A 13,469-nucleotide genomic window follows, 5' to 3' on the forward strand; every position below is an offset into this window, starting at 1 on the left:
AATTTTTTACTGCATTTAAAAAAACAGTAACAAAAATCTGAAGATATTCTGTAACTTCACGGGAGGGCTAGTGTAAGGAGGCCCAATAAAATAGGGCCTGAAAGAGAGCCCATCTAAGACATTATAAACAGGACTTAACCCACCAGTAAAGGGGGTTGACAATTTAGTTTAGACTTTAGTACAAGCAACAAGTCCTCCTCGAGTTAATAGATTTTGTAAATCGGAATTATTCGATTGATATATTTATAATTTATCGGATGATTTAAAAAAAAATGAATAATTTATCAATAAATTTATCAAAAATTAGGTAAATCACACAAATATTTTTTATCAATTTTTGAACGATTTATAAATGATTTTTGAAAAATAGGCCGATTTTTATAACTATGGAGTCAATAGGAACCAAACTAGAGAATAACATTATCATACATTTGTTTGCCATAAGATATCAAATACTCCCTTCTTGGACACGAAATTAAAAAAATATGTATAAAGTAATTAAAAAGAAAAAAAGAAAAGTATGTGAAGTGGTAGAACTAATTGATTTTTAATGTATAAAAAGGAGATAATTGGGTAAAAGTAGTGTGAAAAAAGAGCAAAAGTGGGAAAATGATGGGACCCATTAATTATTTTTATTAAGTTTTGAAATGTAAATAAATAAGAATCGGAAAAAGGAAACAATAAAAGAAATAAAAAAGAAGGAAAAAGTAAATTTATTGAATTCCAAGTCTAACAAGAAAAACTAACATTTTTACAGTTACAGCTCTCCGTGATTATTCTAACTCTAAGCTGCAAGCAGTAAGCACTGGTAACAAACTTAACTTATTTACCCGCCATATTTAAGCAACATTCAGGCCAGAGCTCTATTATTTGAGAAGAAGAGTCCAAGCTCATAAAATTAGTTTAATCAAATATTACAATCACATTCACAAACTCCTGTAAACTAGTACAAACGATTAACAGATCATTAGTCCATAATTAAGGCATTAATAAACGCATAACATCATTTTCAATAAATCACGCAAATCGAGGTGGAGAAATGTCTGCCGCCTCTTCAGTTGCCTCTCCACTCCTGTCAAACGACGTCGTTGACGGCGCCGTCGACTACAAAAACCGGCCGGTCAATCGGTCCAGTTCCGGCGGTTGGAGATCTGCCGTATTCATAATAGGTATCACAAACTACTCACTAGTTTATTATTCTTATTTGACGAGATTATTTGTTTATCGAATATTCATTTCTCGAGGTTTTAAATAGCTGAAATGATTTGGTTTTGTAGGGGTTGAAGTAGCTGAGAGATTTGCTTACTATGGAATTAGCTTAAATTTGATTACTTATCTTACCGGAGAGTTAGGCCAGTCCACGGCCACAGCAGCAGCTAATGTTAATGCTTGGTCTGGAGCTGCTATGCTCACTCCGTTGCTCGGAGCATTTATCGCTGATTCTTATTTAGGTCGTTATCGTACCATCATCGTTGCTTCGTTTCTCTATGTTCTGGTATGCTATGCTATGCTTTTGATATTTAATTTAGTTTTATAGTATGATCATAATTATGTTTATGTTTGGGATTATTGATTTGGTTAGTTTACTATTCCATTAGACTGGTGAATTAACGGTACAAACTTTTAAGCATTCCGTTATGATTGACTGGTTTAGTTAATTTTGTCTCGACAGTTTAAAAGGTGCATTATAGTTTGTACTGGAAAGTTGAAGATTACAAAAGCTTGTAGTACAACGCTCTCATTGACTATAAATAGCTTCTCTGTATCTTAACAAGCAAAGCCACATTTAGCAAAAAAAAAACAAGCAAAGCCACTTGATAATTGCTTAACTATGTCACCTTGACTAATTTTTTTCTTTAACCAATTAAATTATATAGTTATTTTTCCCGCCATGTGGAATTAGAGCCAAGCGCTTGATTAGCTCTCTCAGCTAGTCAGCTGTACCTGCAGCTAATATATAGTTCTGTTCTGTTGTATCTCTATCCCTGAGACTATCTTTTGAAGTAGCTAGCCTGTGATTATTTTATCAGCATGAGATCTATCCTGTACATGTTATTAGATTAAAAAAGTGTATAGACTATAGAGTTATAGTAGTAGATGCACAATATTCAGATTATTCTGCTTGGTCACCTTCTATTAACAACTTGATTACAGCCTCAAGACTGTGTCTGGGAACATGAAATTCATTTCGAATAACATGAATTGAGTTGTCATTTCAAATTCTCAAAGTTATATTAAAATCTAGATGTTTTACATTTCGAATGAAATTTAAATTGTTTTGGTTTTCCAAACATGCCATTTTAAACAAATCCAGAATTTGGATGAAATCCAAGTTCCCAAACAGAGCAAAATAGATCCAGTGTCTAGTTATCTTTTGCATAAGTGTAACTTCTATAAGATATCTTCAGGATTGATTTCTTTTAGTTGCTATCTAATTCCTAGCTTGAAATGATTAAGTTCTTAAAAAATTTGGGAAACTTTTTAAGCACTAATATGCTTTAAGATAATGTTTTAGCATGATGCTCAATATTTGATATTCTATGCATCTGTATGTATTTCAAATGAAATTCTAATAGTAATTGTATTGCATTTTGATGGACTGCAGGGTCTTGGCCTGTTAACGCTTTCAGCTGTTATTCCTTTCAGCTCTAGAGATTGTAAAAGTGCAGCAAATTCTCTGTCTTGTCCCCCTCCCTTGTACCAAGTTATCCTCTTCTTTTCCTCTCTATACCTTGTTGCGCTAGCACAGGGAGGACATAAACCATGCGTTCAAGCATTTGGAGCTGACCAATTTGATGCAGAAGATTTGGAGGAGCGCAAAGCCAAAAGTTCATTCTTCAATTGGTGGTATTTTGGTTTATGTAGTGGTACATTGGCGGCCCTCACAATATTAAGTTATATTCAGGATAACCTTAGCTGGGGCCTAGGTTTTGGGATTCCCTGCATTGCCATGAGTATGGCACTGGTAGTATACTTGCTTGGAACTATGTCATATCGATTTAGCATCAATAGTGATGAGAAAAGCCCTTTTATGAGGATTGGTAAAGTATTTCTTATAGCAAGTAGGAACCGCAGACTTACATCTTCAGCACTATCATTTAATGAAGAATCGAGGGGAATCTTGCCCGAACAGGGTTCCCAACAATTCAGGTAGAACTTGAAAATCTCTTTTCAGCTGACACTTTCGTATCTTTTCATATATTAATTTATATAAATTTTCTTCTGCAAACTCGTGTCTAATGAAGAGAGAATCACTTTTACTGAAAAATGTCTTTGTACTATGAATGCAATTATTTATCCTTCAATTAATATGTCATTGAAAATAATATGCAGACCAGTAGTTCCTAGTGTCAAATAAATTGCTCTATTCTGTTGCAGATCACTATGCCTTGCACAAATGTTATATAATTACTTATTGTTCTTCCTTTCCTGCAGTTTTCTCAATAAAGCACTGCTTTCACCTGATTGTTTAAAGGAAGATGAAAAAGTATGCAGCATAAGTGAAGTAGAGGAGGCAAAGGCGATTCTGAGGCTGGCTCCTATTTGGGCTTCATGTTTAGTTTACGGCATTGTGTTTGCACAGTCACCCACATTATTTACTAAGCAAGGAGTTACAATGAACAGATCTGTTGGGTCAAACTTTCAGATCCCTCCAGCTGCTCTACAATCTTTCATTTACCTTGCTATACTGATTTTTATTCCCATTTATGATCGTGTTCTGGTTCCAGTTGCAAGAATTCTAACTAGGAAACCCTCAGGAATAACAATGCTGCAAAGAATTGGAGTTGGACTGCTTTTTTCTGTCTTTTCTATGCTATCAGCAGCTCTGGTTGAGATAAAACGACTCAAAACTGCTAAAGATTACGGTTTGGTTGATACACCTGGTGTATACATTCCAATGAGCATCTGGTGGTTGGTTCCGCAATATGTATTGCTGGGACTTGCCGATGTTTTCGCTATGGTTGGTCTCCAAGAGTTTTTCTATGATCAAGTTCCCAGTGAACTAAAAAGTCTAGGTCTTGCTCTATATCTGAGTATCTTTGGAGTTGGGAGCTTCTTGAGCAGCTTTCTCATCTCTGTTATTCAGAAGGTCTCTAGCGAAAAAGGTCGTGATGGCTGGTTTTCAGACAATTTGAATCGGGCACATCTTGATTACTTTTACTGGCTACTTTGCGGACTTAGTGCAATGGCGTTGGTGCTTTACTTGTATTTTGCACGATCTTACATTTATAACCGACAACACACACTTTAAAATTTGTGTAGATACTAAATTGTGATTGTTGTTTGCAATTATGAATTGTGTAAATATGAAGCTGTATTTGTAGATTTATTGATCTCTTTGAGGAACTGTATAGATTGGTTGTGCTTGGGTATAATTATCCAATTGATTGTTTGGACATGTGTTTCTCGTAGTAGTATAAACACTTGATTATTACGAGTTGAGACTGGTTACTGAATATAAAATAAAATTTAATAACATGCATCTGCAGAAAATAAACCATGGCTGTTATTCCTAAAAATAAACAAGTATAGTTGCATAACAGTACTGATAGCTTTAAACAAATCTGCATACTATCAAAAAACTCGACCATTCATTGTGTTCACAGGCGAGATCTATGTACAAAAGAAGTGTATTATGATAACTTGGTAAAAGTATGCTAACAGAGATATAGAAAGCATCTACTGGACCAAAACCAAGCCATTGTACAACCAATTTCTCATAACTGTAAATGCCTCATCAGCATCTTCATCTTCTTCCGCAGACTCGGGCCGGTGAGCAAACCCGTGACCTCTTCCCTTGTAAATTACCACCTTAGATCCTTCAGCAAGGTTCTTCTCAATTTCTTGCAAGCCACTGACTGGACAAAGTTCGTCATTATCACCTGCAATAAACAATACAGGTACCTTGACGCTTGCAGCCACACCAGGTTCAATTCGAGAGCCATAAAATGAGACTCCAATCCCGAAACAGGCGTCTTTGTCTCGTGCTAGCACATCTAGTACTCGACCTCCACCGAAGGAAAACCCCAGAACACCGAGCTTCTTTGAGATTCCTGCAGCTACAAATTCATCAACCATCCATTTAATTGATGTATCTATGTCCTTTGCAACCCTTTCTGGAGACTGACTAGCAAGCCATTCTTCAAACGAACTTTGTGGTCGTCCCTTTTCCCATGGATCACCACGAAATAGATCAGGCACGAGAACACTGCAATATCAAAAATATAGAGATAAGTTGTACCTTATAGCCACTAGTGTCAGACGTCATGCCATCTCTGCTTTATAACGTAAACAATGCTCTGGGATATACTAAAAAACATAGAAAATAGAGAATGGTTTTCATATAGGTGAATCTTAATATGTTTTCAAGTCTCTGAAGTGATTATTCATGAAGTATTGTGAACTCTTGAAAGTCGAAAAAGAGTGTTGGCAGTGACCTAATGACCTGGAAAGAAACAAGTCTTGCAAGTACTTGTTTCTTTGAGTACATTAGCGAAACAGAACCAAATCGAGGCAGCTAATTTTCAAGGGTTGATCATCCCAGTAGTATGTTGGAGTACTAGATCAGATGACATACTTGTAGCCATTGCAAGCAACACGGTATGCAAAATCTCTGGTTGATGAGTCCTCAAATCCCAAGATATCAGACAAGAGCAAAATGCCAGTCCCATTATTATTCTTTACTGCTGTGCACAGATATGCATTGATGCTATCAACTCCATCCCCCAAGGAAAGCTCCAAACCATTCACTAGTTCACAAGCTTCGTCGTTTAAAGTATCTTCAATCTTCACTTTGTTGCAGAACACTTTACATCCCGTGTTTTTTACAAATGACAATGACAGTCTCTGAGAATTTAGTATGCTGATATTCTGGACAATGACTGAAGATATACAGTTAAAAATTGTATAACACATGTGTATTAATAAGCCTCCCGCAGTGTGCTATACCAACTAGATGCAATCAATATACATTAGCATATAACTTGCAAGTATTTATAGTATATTTGATCTTCTAAAATACAGTTACAAACATTAAAAAGGAGGTGACTGTAACTTGGACTGACTAAACAGCAGCACAAGGCAAATGCCCTCCCCATAAATAATTCTTTCACGAAAAAAAGTGCCAATCATAATCTCAAACAATAGAAAGACATGCTTCATTCCTTGGTTTATATCTTATTGGCGATACTTCATTTCTTTGTTAGAATTCATGTCTCAAGTAGAGTTATGTGTGCGTTTGAGTTTCAGTGGTGAGGGATGCAGGAGCGATTATCTAGATTCTGCAATGACATTATGTAAAAGGGAAACCAACTTGCTTTGGCTTGCCTATGTATGCTTAACAAGATTTACTGACTTTAATATATGACGAAAAATAATAACATATAAGCTCTTGAACTACATTTGAGCAAGTAAAAAACCCGAGTTGAAGTACATTTAACCGATACTACACCATAAGTATTACAACAATTTGACAATCAAGTTCCATCCTATAACTATGATTAAATTATGAGCATGTACAGAGGATTGATGATATTACATATATACACATTAGATCGCACTTGGATAATAACAGTTTTAGTACAAGAACGCATGTGAACAACTGTTTTGCACGATAAAACAATTGCAATAGAGTAAATTCCAGTTTTCATTTACTAGCTTTGCTTGGTGAACTTAATTTTACAAATTGAAGTTTACACTCCCTAACTTAGAGAAGTAGATCAAACCACAACCACTGAATTCTGACAAGTTCTCAATCAAAGTAAAGCTTCAATTATAACAGATTTTATAGAACTATTGCAACAAATTTGCACGTATTCTCTATTACTCAAGTCACCAACTTTAAAGCCCTAATATGCAATTTTACACTACTAGAGCTATTAATGGCCCGAACACATTACAGTGTTGCAATTTGCCACATTTATCCATAAATCCTTAAGCTAACACTTTTTTTAGACTGAAAACTTGCGAGAGTTATGTGGTTTGGCCTGCTTTTAGAAACTGGGTACGTGAACTCCTGCAAAATTTTAAACTAAATATGCGAAACAGCATAGGGAGCAAAAGCTGGATAATGCAAATTACACAAAATTCGTGGTAAAACAATATATGTATGTACATTCAAAAAGTGCAGAACAAAAGTTGTCATGTATGCTCAGTTGAGCCCGAGACCATAAAAGAAGCAATGCAAGTTAAAGAAAACATACAGAAACTGCAAGGGCAGAAGTTGTTGAACTGGAAAGAAGAGGGGGTTTTAGTGAGAAGCAACTGCTACTGATTGTTGCTGTTGATGTCCCAAATAACAATCCCATCTCTCTCTCTGTCTCTCTCTCTGTCTGTCTCTCTCTCTCCACCCTTTCTCTCCCAGTACAATCTATATATAGCTGTCTGTCAGTCTGTGCAAATTTAAGGAACAGAAAGAGAATGTTAGTATATGGTTTTAGCCAAAGTGAAGCCTCAAATTTTGTACAGGTCGGGCCTCTTGCTACTGGATCACTGGATTCTGCAACAATATCTATCTCTTTTTCTAAGATACAAACAAACACACCAAATTTGTGGTTCACATGCACTTTAGGCTACTAATGAGTAAAAATAATAAAAATTAAAGCAACAAAACTTGCAGTAATTATTTGTCTTCTCAGGGAAACAATACTAATAAAAATTATCTGATTTCTGATTTATGAGATTCAAGTTTGCTCGTTTTTCATTTAATACTAGTTAAACATAATTTACTTGAACCTAAATTGTTGGGATTAATTTTTGAATTTACAGGACATATCCTCTATTAATTATTTGACAACAAGAACGACTCATGAGCGTAACATCCCACATGATAAGCATATTTATAAATGATAAGCATATTTATAAATGTAGCGAAATGTATGCCGTATCGCTGTCTTTTTCGGATCAAACTATCGTCGGTATTTTTGAATAAACTATGGTGAATTGTTGGATGTGATATGTATTCACTTGTGGGGTTGGATATTATATCAAGTTCATAAACAAAATTTAAATGAAATTTTAATAATATTAATAATTGATTAATACACCAATATTGACTCCGTAGAACTTGACTCTTCGTTAATCAATAATGCATACCACACTAACGGTATTTTAAATCACGCGCGTCAAACAAAACAAATGACTGCCGCCTCCTCCATTATCTCTCCTCTCCTGTCAAACGACGTCGTTAACCTCGCCGTCGACTACAAAAATCAGCCGGCAATTCGATCCACTTCCGGCGGATGGAGATCGGCAGTTCTCATAATAGGCACAACTCACTCACTTCTCAGTTCTCACTACTATATTATATTATACTGTTAATATTTAATTTTGTACATACAGCAGCATCAAAGTGATATTAATGATTAAAACTTGAAATGATTTGATTTTGTAGGTGTTGAAATAGCTGAGAGAACAGCTTATACTGGAATTAGCTTTAATTTGATTACTTATCTTACCGGAGATTTAGGCCAATCCACGGCAACAGCAGCTGCTAATGTGAATGCTTGGTTTGGTTTATCCCTCATCACGCCGCTGCTTGGAGCAGTAATTGCTGATTCATATTTAGGTCGTTATCGTACAATCGTCGTTGCTTCAATTATCTATGTTTTGGTACCCCTTTCACTCCTTAAGCTTACCTATTGTTATTATGTTTCGAATGTCTATTCATTTAGTGATTTTTTGGTAACTGAAAAGAAATTTGTAAATTTAGATTTTTTGACGAGAATACGAGTTAAAGTATACTAGCGTTGAAATGTGCTTAGTGCTAGAGAGTTGTAAGATGAATTCTACTAAGGTAATGATGAACTGGTTGTGTGGTTCTTGCCCTAGCATTTAATTTAGTTTTAACTAGAAGGAACTTTTGTTAATTTTGAATTTCGGATTATATTCTGAGAAGAGACATTAGAATATATTAGCGTGAAAGTGTGTGTAGTACTAGAGAACTAAATTGTTTTGTTGAAATGGATTCAATTATGTAAAGATTTGGTTGTGTTCTTCTTGCTCTCACCATTATCGATATGTTTGGAAGATAATATAACTGTAACTATGTTGTATACAGAAAGTTAATTTCACACAGGCGTTTTGTGAAACGGTGGTTTTTGATTCAGTAATATACTACATTCGGATACAAATTATAGTAGAATTGATGCAGAGGTAGTGCGGTTTAAGCGATTCAGTTTACAATTTTGCAAAGGGTCTGTGGCTCCATTATGAGTGGCCTTGTCACCTATAAAGGCAGGACTTGTATTTTTTTTCTTTTACTTAGCATAAAGGGTAGGACTTATATTGATCTACAAATTTCACCTTACCTTATCTGTGTCTTTCTTTTCCTCGAATTATGAACCATCGATGTGACTAGTAATCTTAAAAGATGGAAATAACTATATGTTCAATGGTAATCAAGCTCTAATTCATCATTTATACCTAAAGGGCTAGCATGTAACATTTGCTACTAGGAAGTAGAGATGTCATAAGTCCAAAAGTGTGAAAACTGCATATCAGGGGCTGCAAGGTTTCGTACGGGATGCGCCACATGGCAAGTCCCCGTATCCGGATCAGTGATGCAGGAATGAGGGCGCTGAAGTGGAAAAAATTGTAAATAAATCAAAGTTTATAAGGAAATATATATCTGTTCTTATCATTATATTTTTTGTGTTTTATCATTTAGTTTATTTATATGTAATATTTTTTTTTTGTTTAGTTGGAGTTTTTCGATTTTGGGCACTGGAGACACTCATCCCTTCACTACCTTATCTTCTCCACCCTCCCTCTGATTCAAGTTAAATAGAAGTAATGCTTACTTTTCTATCTTGCTATCAATATCAAATGAAACCATATCCTTGCATTTATATCTCTTTCCCTAAGATTTACATGTATAAGCAGCTAGGATGTGAATTCGCATGGTCTTACTTCACATCAAATAAAAGAACAATCTTGCAGGAGGGATCAGATCAATGAAGTATATAGAGAGAGATTGTAGATAAACAAATAATATTCAAATAATTCTGCACGGTTACCTTTCAGTAGACGAACATAATTACCCCAATAGCCTTCAATGTCTATCTTTCACTTGAGTAAAAGTGCTATAACTTATCTGAAATTTTGAATTGATTTTCTGTGTTTGATAACTTATCCCAAGCCTAAATATTACTTCCTCCATTCAAATAGATTCTTAACATTTTCTAGTTTGAGATTTCCCATTCATTTCTTAACATGTCCTAAAGTAGCATATTTATTCTTACTACTATCAGTAGGTCCCAAACTTACACCCAATTTCTTAATTTTTCTTCACCTTTTTTCACTTTTCTTAAATTCCGTGTCCAACAACAATGTTAAGAATCTATTGGGATTGGGGAAGTATATGTCGAAAGGAAACAAGCTTTTTAGTGCATTGAAGAAATGACCAATCCATAAATGTTCGAGAAACTTTTCCATACACTAATTTTGTTGTTAAATGACGTCTGTGTGATACTCAATATTCTCTGCATCTGCCTTTACCTTTGCTAAAACATTTCTAATCTATTTAACGTGAAGATTCTGATTATGTTATTGCAATGGGATGGACTGCAGGGTCTTGGCTTGTTGACACTCTTTGCTGTAATTCCTTCCAATTCTACAGACTGCGATGCCAATTCTTCATCCTGCCATCCTCCCTTGTACCAACTTATCCTCTTTTTTTCCTCTTTATATCTTGTTGCTGTAGCACAAGGAGGGCATAAACCATGTGCTCAGGCATTTGGAGCTGACCAGTTTGATGCTGAAGATTTGGAGGAGTGCAAAGCCAAAAGTTCATTCTTCAATTGGTGGTATTTTGGTACATGTACTGGTACATTGGTGGCTCTCACAATTCTAAGTTATATTCAAGACAATTTTGGTTGGGGTCTAGGTTTCGGGATTCCGTGCATCACCATGAGTACGGCATTGGTGGTGTACTTGCTTGGGACTATGTCATATCGATTTAGTATCAGCAGTGATGAGAAAAGCCCGTTTATGAGGATTGGTAGAGTATTTATTAAAGCAACTAGGAACCGAACACTTGCCTCTTCAGAACTATCATTTAATGAGCAAGCTAGGGAAATCTTGTCTGATCAGGGTTCGCAACAATTTAAGTAGGATAACTGAATTCTTTTTCACCTGATACCTTTTTCTTTTCTTAAACAATATTTTTTGATATAATTATATTTTTTGCCACTTATGAATTGAAGAGAGTGACTTCTTGATGACCCATGTCTCTGTAATATGGAAAGAAGTCTTTGTGCTTTAGTTGCTATGTTACAAAATTAAATTTGTATTCCCGTAGTTCTTTGTGTCAGTTAACTTACTCTGTTATATTGCAGATTGCTCTTCCTCATGCAAATATCAGATAATGGATCATTTCTACTTCTCACTGTTGTTCCTTTCTTCGCAGTTTTCTTGATAAAGCGCTGCTTTCAGCTGATTGTTCGAAGGAAGATGAAAAAGTATGTAGCATAAGTGAAGTTGAGGAGGCAAAGTCAGTTCTCAGGCTGGCTCCTGTATGGGCTTCATGTTTAGTATATGGAATCGTGTTTGCACAGCCAATCACATTATTTACCAAGCAAGGAGTTACAATGAACAGATCTATCGGGTCAAAGTTTCAGATACCTCCTGCTGCGCTACAAGCTTTTATCTACCTTGCTGTACTTCTTTTCATCCCTGTCTATGATCGTGCTCTGGTTCCAATTGCAAGAGTCCTAACTAGGAAACCTGCTGGGATAACAATGCTGCAAAGAATTGGAGTTGGACTGCTTTTTTCTGTCTTTTCCATGCTGTCAGCAGCTTTGGTTGAGATAAAACGACTTCAAACTGCACAAGATTATGGACTGGTTGATACACCAGATGCATCTATTCCAATGAGCATTTGGTGGTTGGTACCGCAGTATGTATTATTGGGACTGGCTGATGTATTTGCTATAATTGGTCTCCAAGAATTCTTCTATGATCAGGTTCCGGGTGAATTAAGAAGTGTAGGTCTTTCTTTGTATCTGAGTATCTTTGGAGTTGGGAGCTTCTTGAGCAGCATTCTCATCTCCGTGATTCAGAAGTCCTCTAGTACAAATGGTCGTGATGGTTGGTTTTCGGATAACTTGAATCGGGCTCACCTTGATTACTTTTACTGGCTACTTTCCGGACTTAGTGCAATGGCATTGGTGATGTACTTGTATATTGCACGATCATACATTTATGTGCGACGAGTATTGTAACGTTTGCGTGAATGGTGGCTTGCAATTACGTATGTATCCAGCAATGCATGTCACTTTGATGATTAGGATTACTTAAGAAACTGTATAGATTGGTTATGTTTGAGTTTCAATTGTTAAGTAGTAATTGTTTTGATATGTTCTGTTGTTACTTGTAAATCTGCGCAAAATGTCCGCAGAATTGAAATAGTAAGATATCAAAATTAGGTGTAATGTCAATTCTTCAATGAACGATATATAGCTTTTAACACTCTAAACGAGTGTACAGAGATAAGCAACAATAGTATTGCTGTTTAAATTGCAGGGAAGTAGGGCCAAGGCCCAAGGGAGGTGCTGTCCGCCCACCATAAAGCCCAAAGTTGATATATTTTATGCAAGACTATACAGCAAATTATGTCCATATTTTATTCTTATGAAGCAATAATTTAATTTAAGAACATGCATAATACTGGAAAAACATGGAAAATGGGGTTTACAAGTTTTATGATGGAAAATAAGATTTAAACAAACGTCAAATTTGTTGTTTGAGTTTAGTTATCAATATTTATAAGCCAAACACCTTTTTTCACCTTTTTTTGCTAGAAAAGCTGTATGAAATAAAAGTCAAAATAATGAACATTTCACCAAACAATTTAGGTTTAGTTATGTTTTGTAGTTCTCAGTTGAATTTTTATGGAAGTCATTCTAGCATGTGTCCTGTCCTCATGTAGCATAAGTAACGACGAGGAAACCTCGCTATGACCTCGTTTAATTGTATCTAACCCAATTAAACAACTTTTAATTTCTCTAAATTTCAATGGAAGTACGACACTAAGTCGCTATTCGCGACAGTACTATATACATATTTTCAGAAAATTATTTAATTTATTATTACATATGATATTATTTCCTTGCATATGCACTATGTCGAAAATTAGATAACTTTTTTATAATTTTACTGTTAAGGACATGCGAAAATACATTAATATATAAAATTATAGACCGGTCGTACTTGTCGTTTGCCAATCCATATCAGATTACTGTCAGACCACTCTCGTGTCCCGGAAAATGTTTGTATCCATAGGGATGTTATAAATATATGGAGTATGTATTGTGCTCGTCTTTATAATATATTATTTTGACGACAATCAATATAAAATATCAATCAATCGATCGTACTCAATAATATCGCATAGGACAGTGTCTGGAAGGATATATCATACGCAGCCTTACCCTCATTTCAAAGAATGAAGAGGCTGTTTCCTCAAAAGA

General features: G+C 35.4%; 3 protein-coding genes across 3 annotated transcripts; 2 read left to right on the forward strand and 1 right to left on the reverse strand.

Annotated features, from left to right (window-relative positions):
- Positions 1–869: 869 nt before the first annotated feature.
- On the forward strand, positions 870–4,397 carry LOC141670854 (protein NRT1/ PTR FAMILY 5.10-like). Its single transcript, XM_074476892.1, has 4 exons — positions 870–1,169; positions 1,278–1,495; positions 2,606–3,150; positions 3,436–4,397. The coding sequence occupies exons 1-4, from the start codon at positions 1,040–1,042 to the stop codon at positions 4,250–4,252; spliced, it is 1,710 nt and encodes a 569-aa protein (XP_074332993.1). The 5' UTR covers positions 870–1,039; the 3' UTR covers positions 4,253–4,397.
- Positions 4,398–4,485: 88 nt separating this feature from the next.
- Positions 4,486–7,546, reverse strand: LOC141672808 (uncharacterized). The gene is made up of 3 exons (XM_074479485.1): positions 7,203–7,546; positions 5,579–5,871; positions 4,486–5,209 (listed from the first exon to the last, which is right to left on the reverse strand). The coding sequence occupies exons 1-3, from the start codon at positions 7,305–7,307 to the stop codon at positions 4,681–4,683; spliced, it is 927 nt and encodes a 308-aa protein (XP_074335586.1). The 5' UTR covers positions 7,308–7,546; the 3' UTR covers positions 4,486–4,680.
- Positions 7,547–8,104: 558 nt separating this feature from the next.
- LOC141670855 (protein NRT1/ PTR FAMILY 5.10-like) lies at positions 8,105–12,354 on the forward strand. Its single transcript, XM_074476893.1, has 4 exons — positions 8,105–8,266; positions 8,393–8,610; positions 10,570–11,108; positions 11,408–12,354. Exons 1-4 carry the CDS (start codon positions 8,137–8,139, stop codon positions 12,219–12,221), a joined length of 1,701 nt encoding a protein of 566 aa, XP_074332994.1. The 5' UTR covers positions 8,105–8,136; the 3' UTR covers positions 12,222–12,354.
- The last annotated feature ends 1,115 nt before the right edge of the window (positions 12,355–13,469 follow it).

This window comes from Apium graveolens, chromosome 7, assembly GCF_009905375.1.
Source record: "Apium graveolens cultivar Ventura chromosome 7, ASM990537v1, whole genome shotgun sequence".
Taxonomy (NCBI): domain Eukaryota; kingdom Viridiplantae; phylum Streptophyta; class Magnoliopsida; order Apiales; family Apiaceae; genus Apium; species Apium graveolens.